Source organism: Stenella coeruleoalba, assembly GCF_951394435.1.
Source record: "Stenella coeruleoalba genome assembly, chromosome: 4".
Lineage (NCBI taxonomy): Eukaryota > Metazoa > Chordata > Mammalia > Artiodactyla > Delphinidae > Stenella > Stenella coeruleoalba.
Genome location: NC_137149.1, coordinates 101103892 through 101123756, shown reverse-complemented (window position 1 = coordinate 101123756; position 19865 = coordinate 101103892). Strand labels below are relative to the sequence as shown.

The 19865-nt window shown below is 37.8% G+C and overlaps 1 protein-coding gene across 4 annotated transcripts in view; it reads left to right on the top strand.

The window, feature by feature from the left end:
- The window catches only part of ADAMTS3 (ADAM metallopeptidase with thrombospondin type 1 motif 3), a 611755-nt gene that overhangs the window by 208859 nt on the left and 383031 nt on the right, over positions 1–19865 (top strand). For 2 of the 4 annotated variants that reach the window (XM_079921101.1, XM_079921114.1), the window contains exons 3-4: positions 1693–1789; positions 17983–18037. In XM_079921101.1, the coding sequence (XP_079777227.1) occupies positions 18031–18037 (7 nt within the window). In that variant the 5' untranslated portion in view covers positions 1693–1789; positions 17983–18030. The remainder of the gene's footprint in view (positions 1–1692; positions 1790–17982; positions 18038–19865) is intronic. The other 2 variants (XM_079921102.1, XM_079921112.1) reach the window with 1 other exon arrangement.

Genomic DNA, 19865 nt, shown 5'->3' with positions numbered 1-19865 from the left:
CTAAACTATTGCAGCCTGAAGCAGTTCTGCCCAGGAATGGCTGTGAGGTCAACTCAGCCAGCTAACAGATCTATGAGAATAAATGATTGAAATCCTTGAGTTTCATGGTTGTTTTTAAAGCATTATTGTAGCAACAGCTAATCAATGCAAGGACCTGATCATTTAGGATCTCAAGGGCTTCATTAAAAAGTTGGGCACTCCTCTAAAGGTAACGGAAAACCACTGGTTGTTTTTAAGTTAAGAAATGACACAAAATGAATTAAGTTTTAAAGGATCTTCACTCTCTGAAAAATGGACTGTAGAAGAAAAGTGATATAAAGCAGTTCAGGAGTAGTGATTCGAGAGAAAGATGTTGGTGGCTGAGATACTCCCTTGTTTATTAAAAAAAACAGTAAATATAGTAAATTCTGATCTCTTATAAACTTGATTATTTTATATTTAGTGAAATCAAAGGCATTCATTTTTTCTGTGTTAATTAAAGTCCTGTGATTTAGTGTAGCTACGATGAGTCTTGCTATAACATACTCAGCCAGATCTAGTAGAACTGTCATCTTTTTTTCCACGTTGGAGGCAGGGAACACAGAGCTCGAAATTAGGAAGAATCTCTTCTGATGACAGTTTTTAAGGATAAAAGGGAGAAGCCAGAGAATGGAGAGAAGAAACCAAATGTCTTTTTGGTCCTACGTTTAAAGGTCTCAAGAACTATTCAGATATAATGTGGTAAGAAGCAGAGAGAGAGATTCAAAATGAGAGGAAAAGTGAGGGAGAGAGCAAGAGTGAGTGAGAGAGAGAGAGAGAGCACTTGGATAGTAAGTCAGGATAGCTCATGTCTTGCTGTTGTCTGTAAATAATCTTGAACAAGTAGACGTCTTAGATCTTCCCCAGGTTTCCATTTACCCACAGAAAAAAATGGGATAATAACCACCTAACCTACTTATAAGTTTATCGTGAGGATACTGTATATGCTAAAGCACTTTGAAAAAAAGGATAAAATGCTATTCCTATGGAAAGTACAATTACACAACTTGAAAACTAGTCACGATCTTTGCCAGTGCAAGATAATTTGTACTGTACATACAAACATTCCTCCTAATTTGCTTCCAATATTGTAATTCCTAATATATCTAGGGAATTTTCTTTTTTACTGAATATAGGTTAGAGTAAATCTGAGCAAATGTGACCCACTATGTCTGCTCTTACATTTAAATATTGAACTAATATGGCTTGACACTGTAGTAAAAAAATACACCAGACTTAAATGTGCTTTACTATTGCAGAGGTATTAGGGAAGGATGTAAATATTTCTGGATTTTTTTTCTGAATTAAAAGAAGAATTCAATCAGAAAGTAATTTTAAATGTTTTTTTCTCTCTCAGGAAAAAACAAAACAAAACAACTACCAAAATTACTGATACTTCCCCAAGTCTAGGAGTCATTTCACCCACAGCACACGAGTAGTCTATTCTAATGTTTGTCCTGAGAAAGAAGACAAGAAATAATGAGCACTTCCGTGCATGCTTTTTCAATCTCTCCTGCCCACTTCTCCATAATCCCTGTCATTTGAGGGAAAATTCTCCTCCGCTCAAAAAGACAACTGTAAAATCTTCATGTGACATGAACTGACATTTTTAAACCAAACTGCCCACTTACATTTTATCATTTGGTCAAAAATATTCTTGATCTTATGTTCCAGATTAAACCAAAATGAGGCCACAAGTGGAAAAGTTGGACGAGGCGGTGAGGGCACGGTCCAGAGGAGTGTGACCTGCCCAACTGGCTTTCCTTCTCAGGTAATGGGGACTTTTGGTCTTGCCAGCACAGGTGACCTAAAGGCAGAAGATTTTCTTCCTTTCCTTCACCCTTTCATGACCTACAAGGCAGAAGGGAGTTCTGCACAGAACTCACACTCCATTTTGGGATTCAGCCCACTCCTTTGGCACTGTATGTATGACTGTTATTGGGGCCCCTCACCAGGGACCCAGTTGCTGTGTGCAAGCTGACAGTAGATCCTATGTTGGTTCTAATCATGAAACAGCAACAAGTCCTTCCTCTCAGCACTCTGTCCTTCATATCATCAGATGTAGAAAATTATGCATAAATAAATCAAACCATTTTTCTAATAGCTGAGAGACACAAATGCAAGTGTTGCTGTGACTACCATTCCTCACCAGCAGCTGGGAGGGAAACTAAGGTACCACTCGATGGCTTTTTCTTTATGATATTAATAGTTTAACTCCTGTTTCATTTAAGTTGTTTCTTTGTTGGTTTCATGGGTTTTTAAAGAATTTTTTGCACTAATATTGCTTGTAGCACTTCATGAGCTACGCTCTTCAAACTTTAAGGAGAGTGTATGCACATTTTTGCGTGTAAATGCATATGTGTATTATGGTGGATTAAGTGTCAGAAGCTTTCATGATATTTTCAAAGAGGTCTGTGATGCAAAAAATGGGTTAAGTACTATTAACCTTGCTAATAAAGGTGTCACTCATAGTTCACTCAAGGATGTTAGCCTTAAGCCATTAGGACACCATCTGATCCATATAGCCATAGTTTAATGGAATATGATAAAAGCTGGGATAGCTACCCAGTTTGCTCAGGGAGTTGCTCCAGATTCTATCACCCAATTACTTTATTTCCTCCTTTTTTTCATAGCCTAGAATCCTTTGGTTTAGAACCTGGATACTTTTAAAAAGCATATTACCATATTATTGTTAGGTTGTTTGAACAATCTGTCATTTTGACTTGTACCATACTTATACCAAAATCAAAACAGGAAACAGGAATTTAGAAGTGATAGTAGGGGGTTGAGGGGAAGAATGAGAAATTGGAAACCTTTCCTTTGTTCTCAGGCTTCCTTGATGTGACTTCTAGGTTCTGAATCCAGAACCACAGATTTTAGGGTTCCAGGTCCTCTTACTGCCTAGGAAAGAAATTTTGACATGTAATACAAATTTTGGTGGTTCTAAGAATAAAACGGCTTTCCAGGTCTGTCTTCCTTCATCTAATTCAAGGATTCCATTCTAACCACTCATGCCCTGTGGAATATGTTTCTTTCAATGTCTAACACGTAAAAGGGTTACCTCCTTCTCTTTACTTGGATTAACTGGATTGGCTCCAGAAGTCATCTGCACCTGGTTTGGACCTTCCTGTTGTCTGGTTTCCTGAAGATGAACCTTCCTTTCCAGGGCTACTTGGACTATAGGAAGGTTGTATCTTGGCTCCTCCTAACCTTAGTTCTGTCCTCCTCTTAAGGTGCTACATCAGACAGGATCTGACAATAGCTCTCTTTCTGACCTCCTGAAATATGTCTATTTAGCCGGTAATAACTTTTCTTGATCTTCTATTTGAAAGTAATCCAATGGATGAAGGAACCTCGACATGTTTAGGTATTTCTTGCCTTTAGACATTCTAGAAGTAAGCTGCTGGTCATTAATTTAGGGATTCTCAATCTTGTTCAAAAAATTGCAAACACCAAAATACACAAAGTTGGAATAATAATAAATAAAGATTGTTGTGAAGCTAGGAGGAAAATGAAAGTAACTTTTTCAAGTATCACTAGAAAATCTAGGGCAAAATTTGGCTGTATAACTTATTCCGCAAAGGAAAACAGGTCCTATATCTCATGTAATGAGTACCTGATATCTGAAGGCCAAGTTAAAAGTAACCTCTATTCAGATTCTAGTCCTTACTCTGTCATGTTGACTTTGTGGTCACTTTGGGCCTTAGTTTTTTTTTTTTTTTTTTTTTTTTTTTGCGGTATGCAGGCCTCTCACTGTTGTGGCTTCTCCCGCTGTGGAGCATAGGCTCCGGACGCGCAGGCTCAGCGGCCATGGCTCACAGGCCCAGCCGCTCCGCGGCATGTGGGATCCTCCCGGACCAGGGCACGAACCTATGTCCCCTGCATCGGCAGGCGGACTCCCAACCACCGCGCCACCAGGGAAGCCCTGGGCCTTAGTTTTTAATGATTTTTTGGGATCTCATGATTCCTTAGCTGGAACACTATAGCTACTATAACTTTTGCACCTTTTAAATGTTCCTTGGTACAGAAACACACTCTTAAACACAGAGACAACTTCATGCAGCCACTAAAAATCATACAGAAAGCACATTGTACCATCTTCTGTGGATCCAAGCTACTTTATAGGAGTGAGTAGTTTTTTGAAGTTACATTAACGTTTCCAAGTTCCTAGGTTGCCATTAGGACATTGAACCAAGAGTAACAATTTGGTATTTATAAGAAGCCAAAACACCTGGAGAGAGAAGGACATAGAATAGTGTGTCAGTAGTAAACCCGAATTATCCTGATGACACGTTTTAACAAAATGTTTACTTCAGAGCACTCTGTTCAGCTGAATTGAGTTGAAGGTTGCCAACCAAAATGGTTAAATAGTGTCTAATCAGGACAGTTAAAATGAGTAGTTGGTTCCCATCATTGAGCATGTATCATGTCTAAAGAGTGTTTTGAATGAGCTTGGCTCGCCTGACAGATGTCAACTGTGAGTTGGCCACTTGTAAGGCTGCATTAAGTAAAGGGACAGCAGACTGCCTAGAACCTCAGACTGAACTCATCAACTGAAACAGATGCTTCCAGAACTCAGATCCGCTCCTTTTCATGCAGACCTTATATTCTGGAACTGAGAGATTCCACTTACAAAATCTGAGCTTACTTTAGGGTTTTGGAATACTCAGCAATTCTTGAAAATCTTTTAAGGTAGTCTGTTCTTACAACAGAATTTTCTTTTCTTTTCTCTTTCCTCTTTTCCTCCCTCCCCCCCCCTTTGTTTCCTTCCTTCTTTCTTTATTTCTTTCTTTGTTTCTTTCTTTCTGACACCTGTTCTTAACATTTTTATTTTCTATAGCTAGTCTTACTTTTATTATGTTCACGATAAGGCATAAGAACCTGTTTTAGAGGTACTATATCATATTTGTTCCAATAGGAAGGTCTCCAAGATACAGTAGACTGAGAAGGCAAGGAGGAAGGTTTTAGTGTATTTTCATGCTTCTAATAAATAAAATCTTTTTACTCCCCAAATTTATTTTTCCTTTAATAATCAAAAACAGTATTCCTCAAACTCCAATATCTGTTGGGGTTCTGTGTTTAATTAATTAGCTGTTTTTTGCAGTGGCTATGAAGCTTTGCCTTTGTGTGTTTCCTATTCCTCTTCTCAAATATCCTTGCTGGTCTATTATACTTTTCTTTAGACCACTTTCCTTCCTAATACCTCAAAATTGGAAATTTATTTCACATTTTCAGTAACCTGTATTAACTTTAAAATATTTTTTCTCTAACTTATTTTACTTGAAATCTACTTGATCCACAGATTCTTCACTAGCCCAGCCCCACCTCACTACACTTGTCATGGTCCTTCATATCTTTTTCGTCTTTTTGGCTCATGTTATTTCTTTTACTTTATGTTCTCCAACTAGGTGTAACCAACCTTACTCCACAGAGTTTCCTGCAGCTTGTTTTCTCCAGGGGATTCCCATAACACTCTTTACATGTCAGGACTGTAACAATTTTCATTATGTGGCACAGTTTCTTGCATAAGTATCTGTGACTCACATGATACAGTGACTTTATTTACAGCAAACAATAGAGCTGACTCTCCTCTATAATTCCAATGTTTGTAATGGGACAGATTTCCAAAATATATACTGATTGAATACATTAACATAAATTTTTTTTGTTTCTTCAAGTATTTCTTTATGTGATAAACACAGTGGTATACTGCAGCTGGCTCATACTGGATCATGAGAGCTGGGGATTAAATTTTTAAGAATTTTGCAAACTTGTTGATATTAAAAATTAAATCATATAAATGTGTCATTAAATAAATCAAAGTAAAAGTAATAAATTCTTAAAACTTATCATTACCTAATTATTTCATTACCTTTTACTATTATCTGTACTCGAGGTTATTTACATCTGTTGTATCTGTATGGTAGAAATACTATATACAGGCAGCCTTTTATCTGTGGGTTCCATATCCACTGGTTCCACATATGTGGATTCAACCAAATGTGGATCAGGGATATTCCAAAAAATTCCAGAAAGTTCCATAAAAGCAAACCTTGAATTCGCCAAATTCCAGCAACTATTTACATAGCATTTACATTGTATTAAGGTATTATAAATTATTTAGACATAATCTAAAGTATATGGGAGGAGAGGACCTTCAAGATGGCAGAGGAGTAAGACGTGGAGATCACATTTCTCCCCACAAATACATCAGAAATACATCTACATGTGGAACAACTCCTGTGGAACACCTACTGAACACTGGCAGAAGACCTCAGACTTCCCAAAAGGCAAGAAACTCCCCACGTACCTGGGCAGGGTAAAAGAAAAAACAGAGACAAAAGCATAGGGATGGGACCTACACCTCGGGGAGAGAGCTGTGAAGGAGGAAAACTTTCCAAACACTATGAAGCCCCTTCACTGGTGGAGACGGGGGTAAGGTGGGGGTGGGGGGAAAGCATGGGAGCCAGAGAAGAAAGCGCAGCAACAGGGGTGCAGAGGCAAAAGCTGAGAGATTCCCACAGAGAGGATTGGTGCGGACCAGCACTCACCAGCCTGCGAGGCTTGTCTGCCCACCCACCGGGGCGGGTGGGGGCTGAGAGCTGAGGCTCGGGCTTCGGAGGTCAGATCCCAGGGAGAGGACTGGGGTTGGCAGTGTGAACACAGCCTGAAGGGGGCTAGTGTCCCAGAGCTAGCCAGGAGGGAGTTCGGGAAGAGTCTGGACCTGCCAAAGAGGCAAGGGACCATTGTTTCAGGGTGCATAAGGAGAGGAGATTCAGAGCACTGCTTAAATGAGCTTCAGGGACAGGCAAGAGCCATGGCTATCATCACAGACACTAGAGACAGGCATGAAATGCTAAGGCTGCTGCTGCAGCCACCAAGAATCCTGTGTGCAAGCACAGGTCACTGTCCACACCTCCCCTCCCAGGAGCCTGTGCTGCCTTTCACTGCCAGGATCATGTGATCCAGGGACAACTTCCCCAGGAGAACACACGGCATGCCTCAGGCTGTTGCAACGTCACACTGGCCTCTGCCTCCGCACACTAACTGTGCATTCCATACCCCTCCCTCTGCCCAGCCTGAGTGAGCCAGAGCCCCGTAATCAGCCGCTCCTTTAACCCCCTCCTGGCTGGGCAAGGAACAGACGTCAGAGGATGACCTACAAGCAGAGGCAAGTCCAGTCCAAAGCTGAACACCAGGAGCTGTGCTAACAAAGAAGAGAAAGGGAAACTTCTCCATGCAGCCTCAGGAGCAGTGGATTAAATCTCCACAGTCCACTTGATATACCCTGCGTCTGTGGAATACCTGAATAGACAATGAGTCATCCCAAAATTCAGGCAGTGGACGTTAGGAGCAACTGTAGACTTGGGGTTTGCTGTATGCGACTGACCAGTTTCTGATTTTTATGTTTATATTAGTTTAGATTTTAGCGCTTGTTAACATTGGTGGATTTGTTTATTGGTTTGGTTGCTCTCTTCTTTTTTTTTAATTACTTTAAAATTTTTTTAATATTAATAATATTTAAAAAAAATTTATTTCAATAACTTTATATCTTTTCTGTTCTTTTTTCTTTTCTTTTCATTTCTTTTCTTTTTTTCCTTTTCTTTCTTTCTTTCTTTTTCTCCCATTTCTTCTGAGCCATGTGGCTGAGAAGGTCTTGGTTCTCTGGACTGGTGTCAGACCTGAGCCTCTGAGGCAGGAGAGCCAAGTTCAGGACGTTGGACCACCAGAGACCTCCTGGCCCCATGTAATATCAATCAGCGAGACCTCTCCCAGAGATCTCTGTCTCAATGCTAAGACCCAGCTCCACCCAATGGCCAGCAAGTTCTAGTGTGGGATACCCCATGGCAAACAACTAGCAAGACAGGAACACAACCCCACCCATTAGCAGAGAGGCTGCCTAAAATCATAGTAACTTCACAGGCACCCCAAAACACACCACCAGACATGATCCTGCCCACCAGAAAGACAAGATTCAGCCTCATGCACCAGAACACAGGCACAATTCCCCTCCAACAGGAAGCCTACACAACCCACTGAACCAACCTTACCCACTGGAGGCAGACACCAAAAACAATGGGTGCAGCCTGTGAAAAGGAGACCCCAAAATACAGTAAGTTAAGCAAAATGAGAAGACAGAGAAATACACAACAGTTGAAGGATCAAGGTAAAAACTCACCAGACTAAACAAATGAAGAGGAAATAGGCAGTCTATCTGAAAAAGAATTCAGAATAATGACAGTAAAGTTGATCCAATATCTTGGAAATAGAATGGAGAAAATACAAGAAACATTTAACAAGGACCTAGAAGAACTAAAGAGCAAACGAACAATGATGAACAACACAATAAATGAAATTTAAAATATCTCTAGAAGGAATCAATAGCAGAAAAACTGGAGCAGAAGAACGGATAAGTGACCTTGAAGGTAAAATAGTGGAAATAACTACTACAGAGCAGAATAAAGAAAAAAGAATGAAAAGAATTGAGGACAGTCTCAGAGACCTCTGGGACAACATTAAATGCACCAACATTCGAATTATAGGGGTCCCAGAAGAAGAAGAGAAAAAGAAAGAGTATGAGAAAATATTTCAAGAGATTATAGTAAGAAAACTTCCCTAATATGGGGAACGAAATAGTCAATCAAGTCCAGGAATCACAGAGGGTCCCATACAGGGTAAATTCAAGGAGAAATGCACCAAGACACATTAATCAAACTATCAAAAATTAAATACAGAGAAAAAATATTGAAGGCAGCAAGGGAAAAGCAACAAATAACATACAAGGGAACTCCCATAAGGTTAACAGCTGATCTTTCAGAAGAAACTCTGCAAGCCAGAAGGGAGTGGCAGGACATATTTAAAGTGATGAAAGGGAAAAACCTACAACTGAAATTACTTTACCCAGCAAGGATCTCATTCAGATTCGACAGAGAAAATGAAACCTTCACAGACAAGCAAAAGCTAAGAGAATTCAGCACCACCAAACCAGCTTTACAACAAATGCTAAAGGAACTTCTCTAGGCAGGAAACACAAGAGAAGGAAAAGACCTACAAAACAAACACAAAACAATTAAGAAAATGGTAATAGGAACAAACATATCGATAACTACGTTAAATGTAAATGGATTAAATGCTCCAACCAAAAGACATAGACATGCTGAATGGATACAAAAACAAGACCCATATATATGCTGTCTACAAGAGACCCACTAGGGACACATACAGACTGAAAGTGAGGGGATGGAAAAAGATATTCCATGCAAATGGAAATCAAAAGAAAGCTGGAGTAGCAATTCTCATATCAGACAAAACAGACTTTAAAATAAAGACTATTACAAGAGACAAAGAAGGACACTACGTAATGATCAAGGGATCATTACAAGAATAAGATAAAACAATTGTAAATATTTATTCACCCAGCATAGGAGCACATCAATACATAAGGGAAATGCTAACAGCCATAAAAGGGGAAATCGACAGTAACACAATAATAGTAGGGGACATTAACACCCTACTTTCACCAATGAACGGATCATCAAAAATGAAAATATAATAAGGAAACACAAGCTTTAAATGATACATTAAAAGGGAAGGACTTAGTTGATATTTATAGGACATTCCACCCAAAAACAACATAATACACTTTATTCTGAAGTGTTCATGGAACATTCTTCAGGATAGATCATATCTTGGGTCACAAATCAAGCCTTGATAAATTTAAGAACATTGCAATCGTATCAAGTATCTATTCTGACCACAACGCTATGGAGACTGAACAATACACTACTAATCAACCAAGAGATCACTGAAGAAATCAAAGAGGAATTCAAAAACTACCTAGAAACACATGACAATGAAAACACAGCTACCCAAAACCTATGGGATGCAGCAAAAGCAGTTCTAAGAGGGAAGTTTATAACAACACAATCCTACCTCAAGAAATAGAAACATCTCAAATAAACAACCTAACCTTACACCTAAAGCAATTAGAGAAAGAAGAACAAAAAAACCCCAAAGTTAGCAGAAGAAAACAAATCATAAAGATCAGATCAGAAATAAATGAAAAAGAAATGAAGGAAACAAGAGCAAAGATCAATAAAACTAAAAGCTGGTTCTTTGAGAAGATAAATAAAATTTATAAAACGTTAGCCACACTCATCAAGAAACAAGGGAGAATACTCAAATCAACAGATTTAGAAATGAAAAAGGAGAAGTAAAAACTGACACTGCAGAAATACAAGGGATCGTGAGAGATTACTATAAGCAACTACATGTCAATAAAATGGACAGCCTGGAAGAAATGTACAAATTCTTAGAAAAGCACAACCTTCCGAGACTGAACCAGGAAGAAATAAAAATATGAGCAGACCAATCACAAGCACTGAAATTGAAACTGGGATCGAAAATCTTCCAACAAACAAAAGCCCAGGACCAGATGGCTTCACAGGCGAATTCTAACAAACATTTACAGGAGAGCTAACACTATACCTCTCAAACTCTTAGAAAATAAAGCAGAGGGAGGAACACTCTCAAACTCATTCTATGAGGCCACCATCACCCTGATACCAAAACCAGACAAAGATGTCAGAAGAAAAGAAAACTACAGGCGAATATCACTGTTGAACATAGATGCAAAAATCCTCAACAAAATACTAGCAAACAGAATCCAACAGCACATTAAAAGGATCATACACCAGGATCAAGTAGGATTTATACCAGGGAGGCAAGGATTCTTCAATATACCCAAATCAATCAATGTGATAAACCATATTAATAAATTGAAGGAGAAAAATAATATGATCATCTCAATAGATGCAGAGAAAGCTTTCGACAAATTCAGCACCCATTTATGATAAAACCTCTCCAGAAAGTAAGCATAGAGGGAACTTACCGCAACAAAATAAAGGCCATATATGACAAACCCACAGCCCACATCGTTCTTAATGGTGAAAAACTGAAAACATTTCCAGTAAGACCAGGAAATAGGCAAGGTTGCCCTCTCTCACCACTATTATTCAACATAATTTTGGAAGTTTTAGCCTCAGCAATCAAAGAGGAAAAAGAAAAGGAATCCAAATTGAAAAGAAGAAGTAAAGCTGTCATTGTTTGCAGATGACATGATACTATACATAGAGAATCCGAAAAATGCTACCAGAAAACTACTAGAGCTAATCAATGAATTTGGTAAAGTAGCAGGATACAAAATTAATGCACAGAAATCTCTTGCATTCCTATACACTTATGATGAAAAATCTAAAAGAGAAATTAAAGAAACACTCCCGTATACCACTGCAATGAAAAGAATAAAATACCTAGGAATAAACCTACCCAAGGAGACAAAAGACCTGTATGAAGAAAACTGTAAGACACTGATGAAAGAAATCAAAGATGTTACAAACAGATGAAGAGATATATCATGTTCTTTGATTTGAATAATCATCATTGTGAAAATGACTATACTACCCAAAACAATCTACAGATTCAATGCCATCCCTATCAAATTGCCAATGGCATTTTTCACAGAACTAGAACAAAAAATTTCACAGTTTGTATGGAAATACAAAAGACTCCAAATAGCCAAAGCAATCTTGAGAAAGAAAAATGGAGCTGGAGGAATCAGGCTCCCTGACATCAGAGCATACCACAGAGCTACAGTAATCAAGACAGTCTGGTACTGGCACAAAAACAGAAATATAGATCAATGGAACAGGATAGAAAACCCAGAGATAAACCCACGCACATATGGTCACCTTATCTTTGACAAAGGAGGCAAGAATATACAATGGAGAAAAGACAGCCTCTTCAGTAAGTGGTGCTGGGAAAACTGGACAGATAAATGTAAAAGAATGAAATTAGAACACTCCCTAACACCGTACACAAAAATAAACTCAAAATGGATTAAAGACTTAAACGCAAGGCCAGGCACTATAAAACTCTTACAGGAAAACATAGGCAGAGCACTCTATGACATAAATCACAAGATCCTTTTTGACGCATCTCCTAGAAAAATGGAAATAAAGCCAAAAATAAACAAATTGGACCTAATGAAACTTAAAAGCTTTTCCACAGCAAAGGAAACCATAAACAAGACTAAAAGATGACCCTCATAACGGGAGAAAATATTTGCAAATGAAGCAACTGACAAAGGATTAATCTCCAAAATATATAAGCAACTTATGCAGCTCAGTATCAAGGAAACAAACAACCCACTCCAAAAGTGGCAGAAGACCTAAATAGACATTTCTTCAAAGAAGATATACAGATTGCCAACAAACACATGAAAGGATGCTCAACATCACTAAAGAGAAATGCAAATCAGAACTACAATGAGGTATCACATCACCCTGGTCAGAATGGCCATCATCAAAAAATCTACAAACAAAAAATTCTGGAGAGGGTGTGGAGAAAAGGGAACCCTCCTACACTGTTGTTGGGAATGTAAATTGATACAGCCACTATGGAGAACAGTATGGAGGTTCCTTAAAAAACTAAAAATAGAACTACCATATGACCCAGCAATTCCACTACTGGGCATATACCCTGGGAAAACCATAACTCAAAAAGAGTCATGTATCGCAATGTTCATTGCAGCTCTATTTATAATAGGACATGGAAGCAACCTAAGTGTCCATGGACAGATGAATGGATAAAGAAGATGTGGCACATATATACAATGGAATATTACTCAGCCATAAAAAGAAATGAAATTGAGTTATTTGTAGTGTGGTGGATGGACCTAGAGTCTGTGATATAGAGTGAAGTAAGTCAGAAAGAGAAAAACAAATACCATATGCTAACACATATATATGGAATCTAAAAATAAAAATGGTTCTGAAGAACCTAGGGGCAGGACAGGAATAAAGACGTAGATGTTTACAACAAATTACACACTTTACAAAGTTGACACATAGTACAAACATTGTAACATCTAGAAAATAGCATGATAATTCATTCTACCTTTTCATATGAAGACAATTTTGTAAAAACATCTTCTATACAAAAGATAGGAAAATAAATTTTTCTTCCAGAATTTTTTTTCTTTTTTTAAAATCATTTTATTGAAATATAGTTGATTTATGAATGTTGTGTTAGTTTCAGGTGTAAAGCAAAGTGATGCAGTTATGTATATATATAGATAGATATATAGATATATAGATAATAGATATAGATTTTTTTACATTCTGCTCCATTATAGGTTATTACGAGATATTGGGTGTATTACCTTGTACTATATAGTAGACGCTTGTCAGTTATCTATTTTATATATAGTATTATGTATATTTTAATCCTAAACTCCTAATTTATCCTCCTCCTGCTTTCCACTTTGGTAAACATAAGTTTGGTGGGTCTGCCTCTGTTTTGTAAATAAGTTTATTTTTATCATTTTTTTAGATTTTACATATAAGCGATACCATGTGATATATAAGTGATATCGTATGATATTTGTCTTTCTCTTTCTGACTTCATTTAGTATGATAATCTCTAGGTCCACCCATGTTGCTGCAAACAGCATTATTTCATTCTTTTTCATGGCTGAGTATCATTCCATTGTATATATGTACCACATCTTCTTTATTCATCTGACGATGAGCACTTAGGTTGCTTCCATGTCTTAGCTATTGTAAATAGTGCTTCTGTGAACACTGGGGTGCATGTATCTTTTCAAATTATGGTTTTCTCCAGATATAGGCCCAGGAGTGGGATTGCAAGATCATACAGTAGCTCTGTTTTTAGTTTTTTAAGGAACCTTCTTACTGTTCTCCATATTGGCTGTACCAATTTACATTCCCACCAACAGTATAGGAGGGTTCCTTTTTTTCCACACCCCCTGCAGCATTTATTATTTGTAGACTTTGATGATGCCCATTCTGACTGGTGTGAGGTGATACCTCTTTGTAGTTTTGATTCTCCTAGAATGATTGATTAAAATTCGTTTTTAATTACTAACAAAGTTTCTTTCAGCTTCAAAACTTATTAGAAATGTCATTTAATTTTGTAAGATTGTTATCAAATTTGGGCAAATCTCTTTCATATTTCTTTTATATATGAACTATAAGATTTTAAGGGTTTTTTGTGTATAATGATTAATTATAATTACACTTTGAATTGATACTCATTAACTAATGGGTCATTGATGGCCTCATTGTAGTAACATGCAACTTTTGTATTATCTTTGTCATTGTCAGTGTTTTATATCAAATCAACAAGAATCAGTAAAATATAATAATTAGCTAAGGGAAGAGACTGAGCAACCTTCTATTCCAGCAAGTGTAAGCAGTCCAGTTTGGATAAAGTATGTAAAGTATGTTGTATTGGTAAGACACGAGGCAGCAAAAAGTTAAAAAAAAAAAAAAATTCTCGGAGCCAGAAAGGAGTAGGGACATACTATCACTTCCTGACAGGAGCTTGAAGATAGACAGTCATAAGAAGGTCTGCTGATGGATCACTAAGCACATGAAGGGCAGTCTAATGGAAGTGTTAAGTGCATTATATGGTCAGACTAAGACAGGTCTAAGTCTTAGCTCTGCCATTTACTAGCATGTGATACCTTGCTACGAATAACTTAACTATCCACGGAAATGACTGTACATCATATAACTATATCCCACTAAACCAAAGTAACGCTGTCCTCAAATCTCCCTAAGCTAGATCCCTGAAAGGCTTGTGGCTCTTGCAACACCACCCAAAACAAGGGAAAGTATGACAGAGGAGAAGTTGGAGTGGAAAGAATCAGTGGTCTTAGCCAATTGCAGTAAAAATATCCTATATTTTGCAATTTTTAAAAAACCACAATTCTAGGGTCCCTCATGGGGACTTAGAATGGCCTATGCAAGTGAGAGCCCAGAAGGTTATCTATCAGTTTCATAGTAAACGAGCCTCTACTGGAGATGTCATGGTGGGAATGACATTTTGAATGTTTCCTACACAACCATGATAACCACAAATCAAGGGGAAATTGAAGCTGATTTGAAGTGGCTGCCACCCTTGCCTTGTTCTTCTTATGCATTTACAATAAGATCACCTTTATCTGTCTGGTAGTGGTCTGTCTATTGACTGCTGCAGAAAATGAGAAGTGCTTGTTAATGGACAACTGGGAAGAGCTTCCAGAAATCATTGTATTCATTTGCTGCTTCAGCAAATTTCAACTTCTTTGAAGAAGGAAGGAACAGTGAAAGACAAAAGACTACACTAACATATTGTCTGTAATACATGGTTCCCCTTAAAAATTCAACATATCTTAGGCCTGAGATAGAGATTTTTTTAAAAAACAAAATTTATTATTTTCCAAAAATTAAGCAAAGAAGAACCATGTTTTTATAAATGAGAAACATTGTGTTTGCAGTTCATTGTTTTGTGTTATGGTATGAAATGAAATTCACAAATGCTTGTAATAAAAGGCTTTTATTTTATATTACTGCTTCTCTATAGTTTTACCTCTGAATGTGTCTCCTTTCCTCTACCAGCTCAGTGGTTATTAATCTTGGCTGTAAAACAGAATCACTGGAGTACTTTAAAAAATATATCCATTTCCTAGGCGCATCCCTAAGTACCTGCAACTTTAAAAAACAACATAAATGATTTTGACGCACAATGAAGGCTGAGAACCAATGTACCAAACAAATATCAGGGCAAGAAAACTCTAGTCTAAGCTTCAACAGTTCCAGTTACTGTGCGAGGATTTAGAAAGAGGAAACAGGATGGTTTGTGCAGTCTAAAAGCATTATAGCGCCACCTACTGGGAGACTGGGCCTTTAAAAATGAGTACAGTTGACCCTTGAACAAGGTGGGTTTGAACTGCGCAGGTCTTCTTATACCTGGAATTTTTTCAGTAGTAAATACTACAGTACTATATGATACTTAGTTGGCTGAATCCATGGATAAGGAGGATCCTGGTATATGGAGGGTGGCTGTAAGGTACAGATTTTCGACTGCATAGGGGGTTGGCACCCCTAACCCCCAAGTTGTTTGAGAGTCAACTGTACTCTAGCCCCTACAAATACGGTTAATTTCATTTTGGTCATTGGCAAAATAAATTTAATCTTGATTAACAACAACAAAAATTCGTTTCCAAATACCGTATTTTAGAAATCAAATAGACTTCCTAGTTTCTTGGTCATGGTGTCAGGTAAGGCAGATGTGGATAAACATGTCAGCATATTACTTCAAATGTTGAGGATTATTTGAAAGAAGGCACTGCGAAAGAAGGCACTGCATTCTATCTTTATATCTCAACTTGATGTTTATTCTGAAGAATTCCAACCAGTACTTACTGATGCCTGGAACAACTATCACACCCTCTCCTGCATTGAGTGTTTGGGCACCATGCAACTTGAACTATTCATTGCTGCCTATTTTTTTCTTTTTTTCCACTTCTTCTTTCATGTTCCTTGAAACTGAAGTTGTGGATGGGTAGGGAGGAGTTTGCACATTCCTTCATTCATCAGATAGATACTAAATGCCTTCCATGTGCCAGACACTGTGCAGGCGTGGTAGGTTTGTTGGGAGCAGAGATGTAGGAGGTTGAGTTCCCTTCTCTCTTCACAGTTTAAGCCCAGAGAGATGATGACTAAAAACTTTAACTGGGATATTGGAAACAACTCAGACCAATCCATTTTCTATGATGATCTGATCATGTGGTGAGAGAATGAAGACGAAAGAATAGTATTAATGTAATGTCTACAGTAACAGCATATTAAAGCTCTCCTAAGGCAATATAAAGGGTGGGGGGTCCCATCCCACCTTGAGCCCAAGTGGCATCTATCACTGAGACTCATGGAAACACAGAAAATTTAATGAGCTAATGTAGTGGGTGGTCTGAATTTATCTGTTTGCATGAGTTGATTAGTATGGGAGAGACTGACTGCCAAAAAAGAGGAAAGTGGGATAAAATGGGAGACACAGAAGGCAGCAAGGTATCTGATGTAATATTAGTCTCCCAACACAGTGTCATGGACTTATTTCTAAGACTTAACGGAAAGGGAAACTTCAAGCAAAATCCTGACCTTGAGACAAGGAGCCTTTGTTGGCAGCACACAGGCATTTGGATATGAAACAGTAGTAGGAAGAAGAATATTCCACTGCTCACCCCCACTCAAATATAGCACTCTGAGGTTGATAATATCAAGAGAGTCAGGAGGTAATAGTCTTGGCACAATCATTAGAATTCTTTCTGGGCTTCCCACTGTACTGCCTCGAATAACTTCACAGGCAGCGGACATCAGTGAGTGCGGAGGAGCCGGAAGAATGGGTCAGATTCCAGGTAGTTAGCGCAGCTGACAGAATGGTTGTGATGCATGTGACATACTCTCTGAGCATTAGTAAACATAAACATGTGAATCTTCATAGTGGGATGGAGTCTTTAAAATATGAGTTATTGGTGTTAACATGATTACACATACCTGAAAAGAGTACTTGTACAGAAGGATAGAATTTGGTTATCCTTTTTGTTTTTCTTACTCTTTATGGTGCATTCAAAAGATCTGAGCATTCAAAGAGCCTCAGTTTTCTCCCCAGTTCTGTTATTCCCATCCGAACACCAAAGTGCTATCTTCACTTCTGAGAGCATTTGAAAATTAAGCCTCTCTCTTTGCCTTCAAGGAAAGGCAAACCAGTTTTTTTGGTAATCATTTGTGTCTGGTTATGATGTACAATCAATATCTATTAAGAGAGCAAAAAGGAGAATTAATTGACTAGGAGATAGGGATAGAAGGATTAGGAAGTAGTGACAAAACAAAAACAAAAACTAGACAGAGAACTGTGGGTAGGAAAAATAAGTGAAGAAGACATCAGCCCAGAAGTTTAGAAAACTATCTTGGAACATTTGTCCAGGAAACAGGAGTGGCGGTTGGGAGAGAGAGACCACTGCCCAGCACCTGCCATGTTGGTGAACCTAAGAAGACCACTTTGAGGGGTATGTTAGTTAGAAATGATAAACAACAATAACCATTTATTTTTTTTCACTAGGTTATATGTCAGCAGGTGGGCTCTGAAGATCTCGGCTGGGCTTGACTGATGCCAGGTAGGCTTGCTCATAGTCTGAAATAGCTATTAGGTTGGCTGGACCTGATTGATCTGAGAGAGCCTTGGCTGGGCTGACTCCTCATGTGTCTCTCACATCCCTCCACTAGGATAGCCCCGGCATGTTGTCATGGCAGAGACAGTGTTCCAAGAAAGGAAAAGGAAATGTGCAAATACTTTTTTCAAGTATTTGTTTGAGTCAAGCCTGTACTTCCCATTGGCCAAAGTATGTCACATTGTCAAGCCCAGCATCACTGTGGGAGGGCACTGTCAAAGGCATGGGTGTAGGAAGGTGGCATTATTCAAACTCCCAGGTGCCATTTGGGAAGTTGACCACTTACTGTTTACATAACAGAGATCCTCTCACCACCTGCACCAGGTGTTCTTACCAACCTAGAATAGACACAGCAAGAAGCTTAGCTTTTTTGGCACCTATATCTCACTTTTGCCCTCAGTTCATGATGTTAAAAAGTTTTGGTTACAGTGTTTTAATCAAAATATTTTAACAGAAAGCTAAACTATACTGGTAATGATATAATCCTTGAGATACATTTAAAAAACCTTAATCTCATATTTTTGAATAGTTGTAAAAACTTAGTCTCATTAATTTCTAATTTTGGAGCAAAACTGCTCACTCAAAGATTCTTGCTCTTTATATTCCGAGTGAAAGTATAATATTAACTCTCATCTTGGGCTGGCTTCATTTGGGGTTTTTTGGGTTTTTTTAAATTAATTTTTATTGGAGTATAGTTCTTTACAATGTTGTGTTAGTTTCTGCTGTACAGCAAAGTGAGTCAACTATACGTATACATATATCCCCTCTTTTTTAGATTTCCTTCCCATTTAGGTCACCACAGAGCACTGAGTAGAGTTCCCTGTGCTATACAGCAGGTTCTCATTAGTTACCTATTTTATACATAGTAGTGTATATATGTCAATCCCAATTTCCCAATTTATCCCACCCTTCTTCCCCCCGGTATCCATAGGTTTGTTCTCTACGTCTGTGTCTCTATTTCTGCTTTGCAAATAAGATCATCTATACAATTTTTCTAGATTCCACATATATGAGTTAGTATATGATATTTAGTTTTCTCTTTCTGACTGACTTCACTCTGACAGTCTCTAGGTCCATCCACATCTCTGCAAGTGACACAGTTTCATTCCTTTTTATGGCTGAATAATATTCCATTGTATATATGTACCACATCTTCTTTATCCATTCCTCTGTTGATGGACATTTAGGTTGCTTCCATGTCCTGGCTACTATAAATAGTGCTGCAATGAACATTGGGGTGCATGTATCTTTTTGAATTATGGTTTTCTCTGGGTATTTTCCCAGTAGTGGGATTGCTGAGTCATATATAGTTCTATTTTTAGTTTTTTAAGGAACCTCCATACTATTCTCCATAGTGGCTGTATCAATTTACATTCCCACCAACAGTGTAAGAGGGTTCCCTGGGCTGGCTTCATTTGAATTTAATATTAACATTGTCAATGCTATACGAATGTGTGAAACTGATATATGCGATCCATTTTTTTTATCTAGAAAACTGTCTATAGGAAGATAAAAAAAAGTAAGAAAAGAGTTTAAAATAGTTATAAAGTGCTGAAGTGAAAAGTTACATCTGTAACCAATAATATGGGTGGATGTTTGTATAATATAAAATATATTTAGTAAAAAAGAAAGTTCCAGAACATTATATACAATGTAATAACACTTTTTTAAAATTAAAAAGCAATAAAATGAGTAGTACATATATATTTAGGAATATTTATAAAATGTAACTATTTTTAAAAAGGCAAGGGAATGATATGCAAGGGATTCAAGA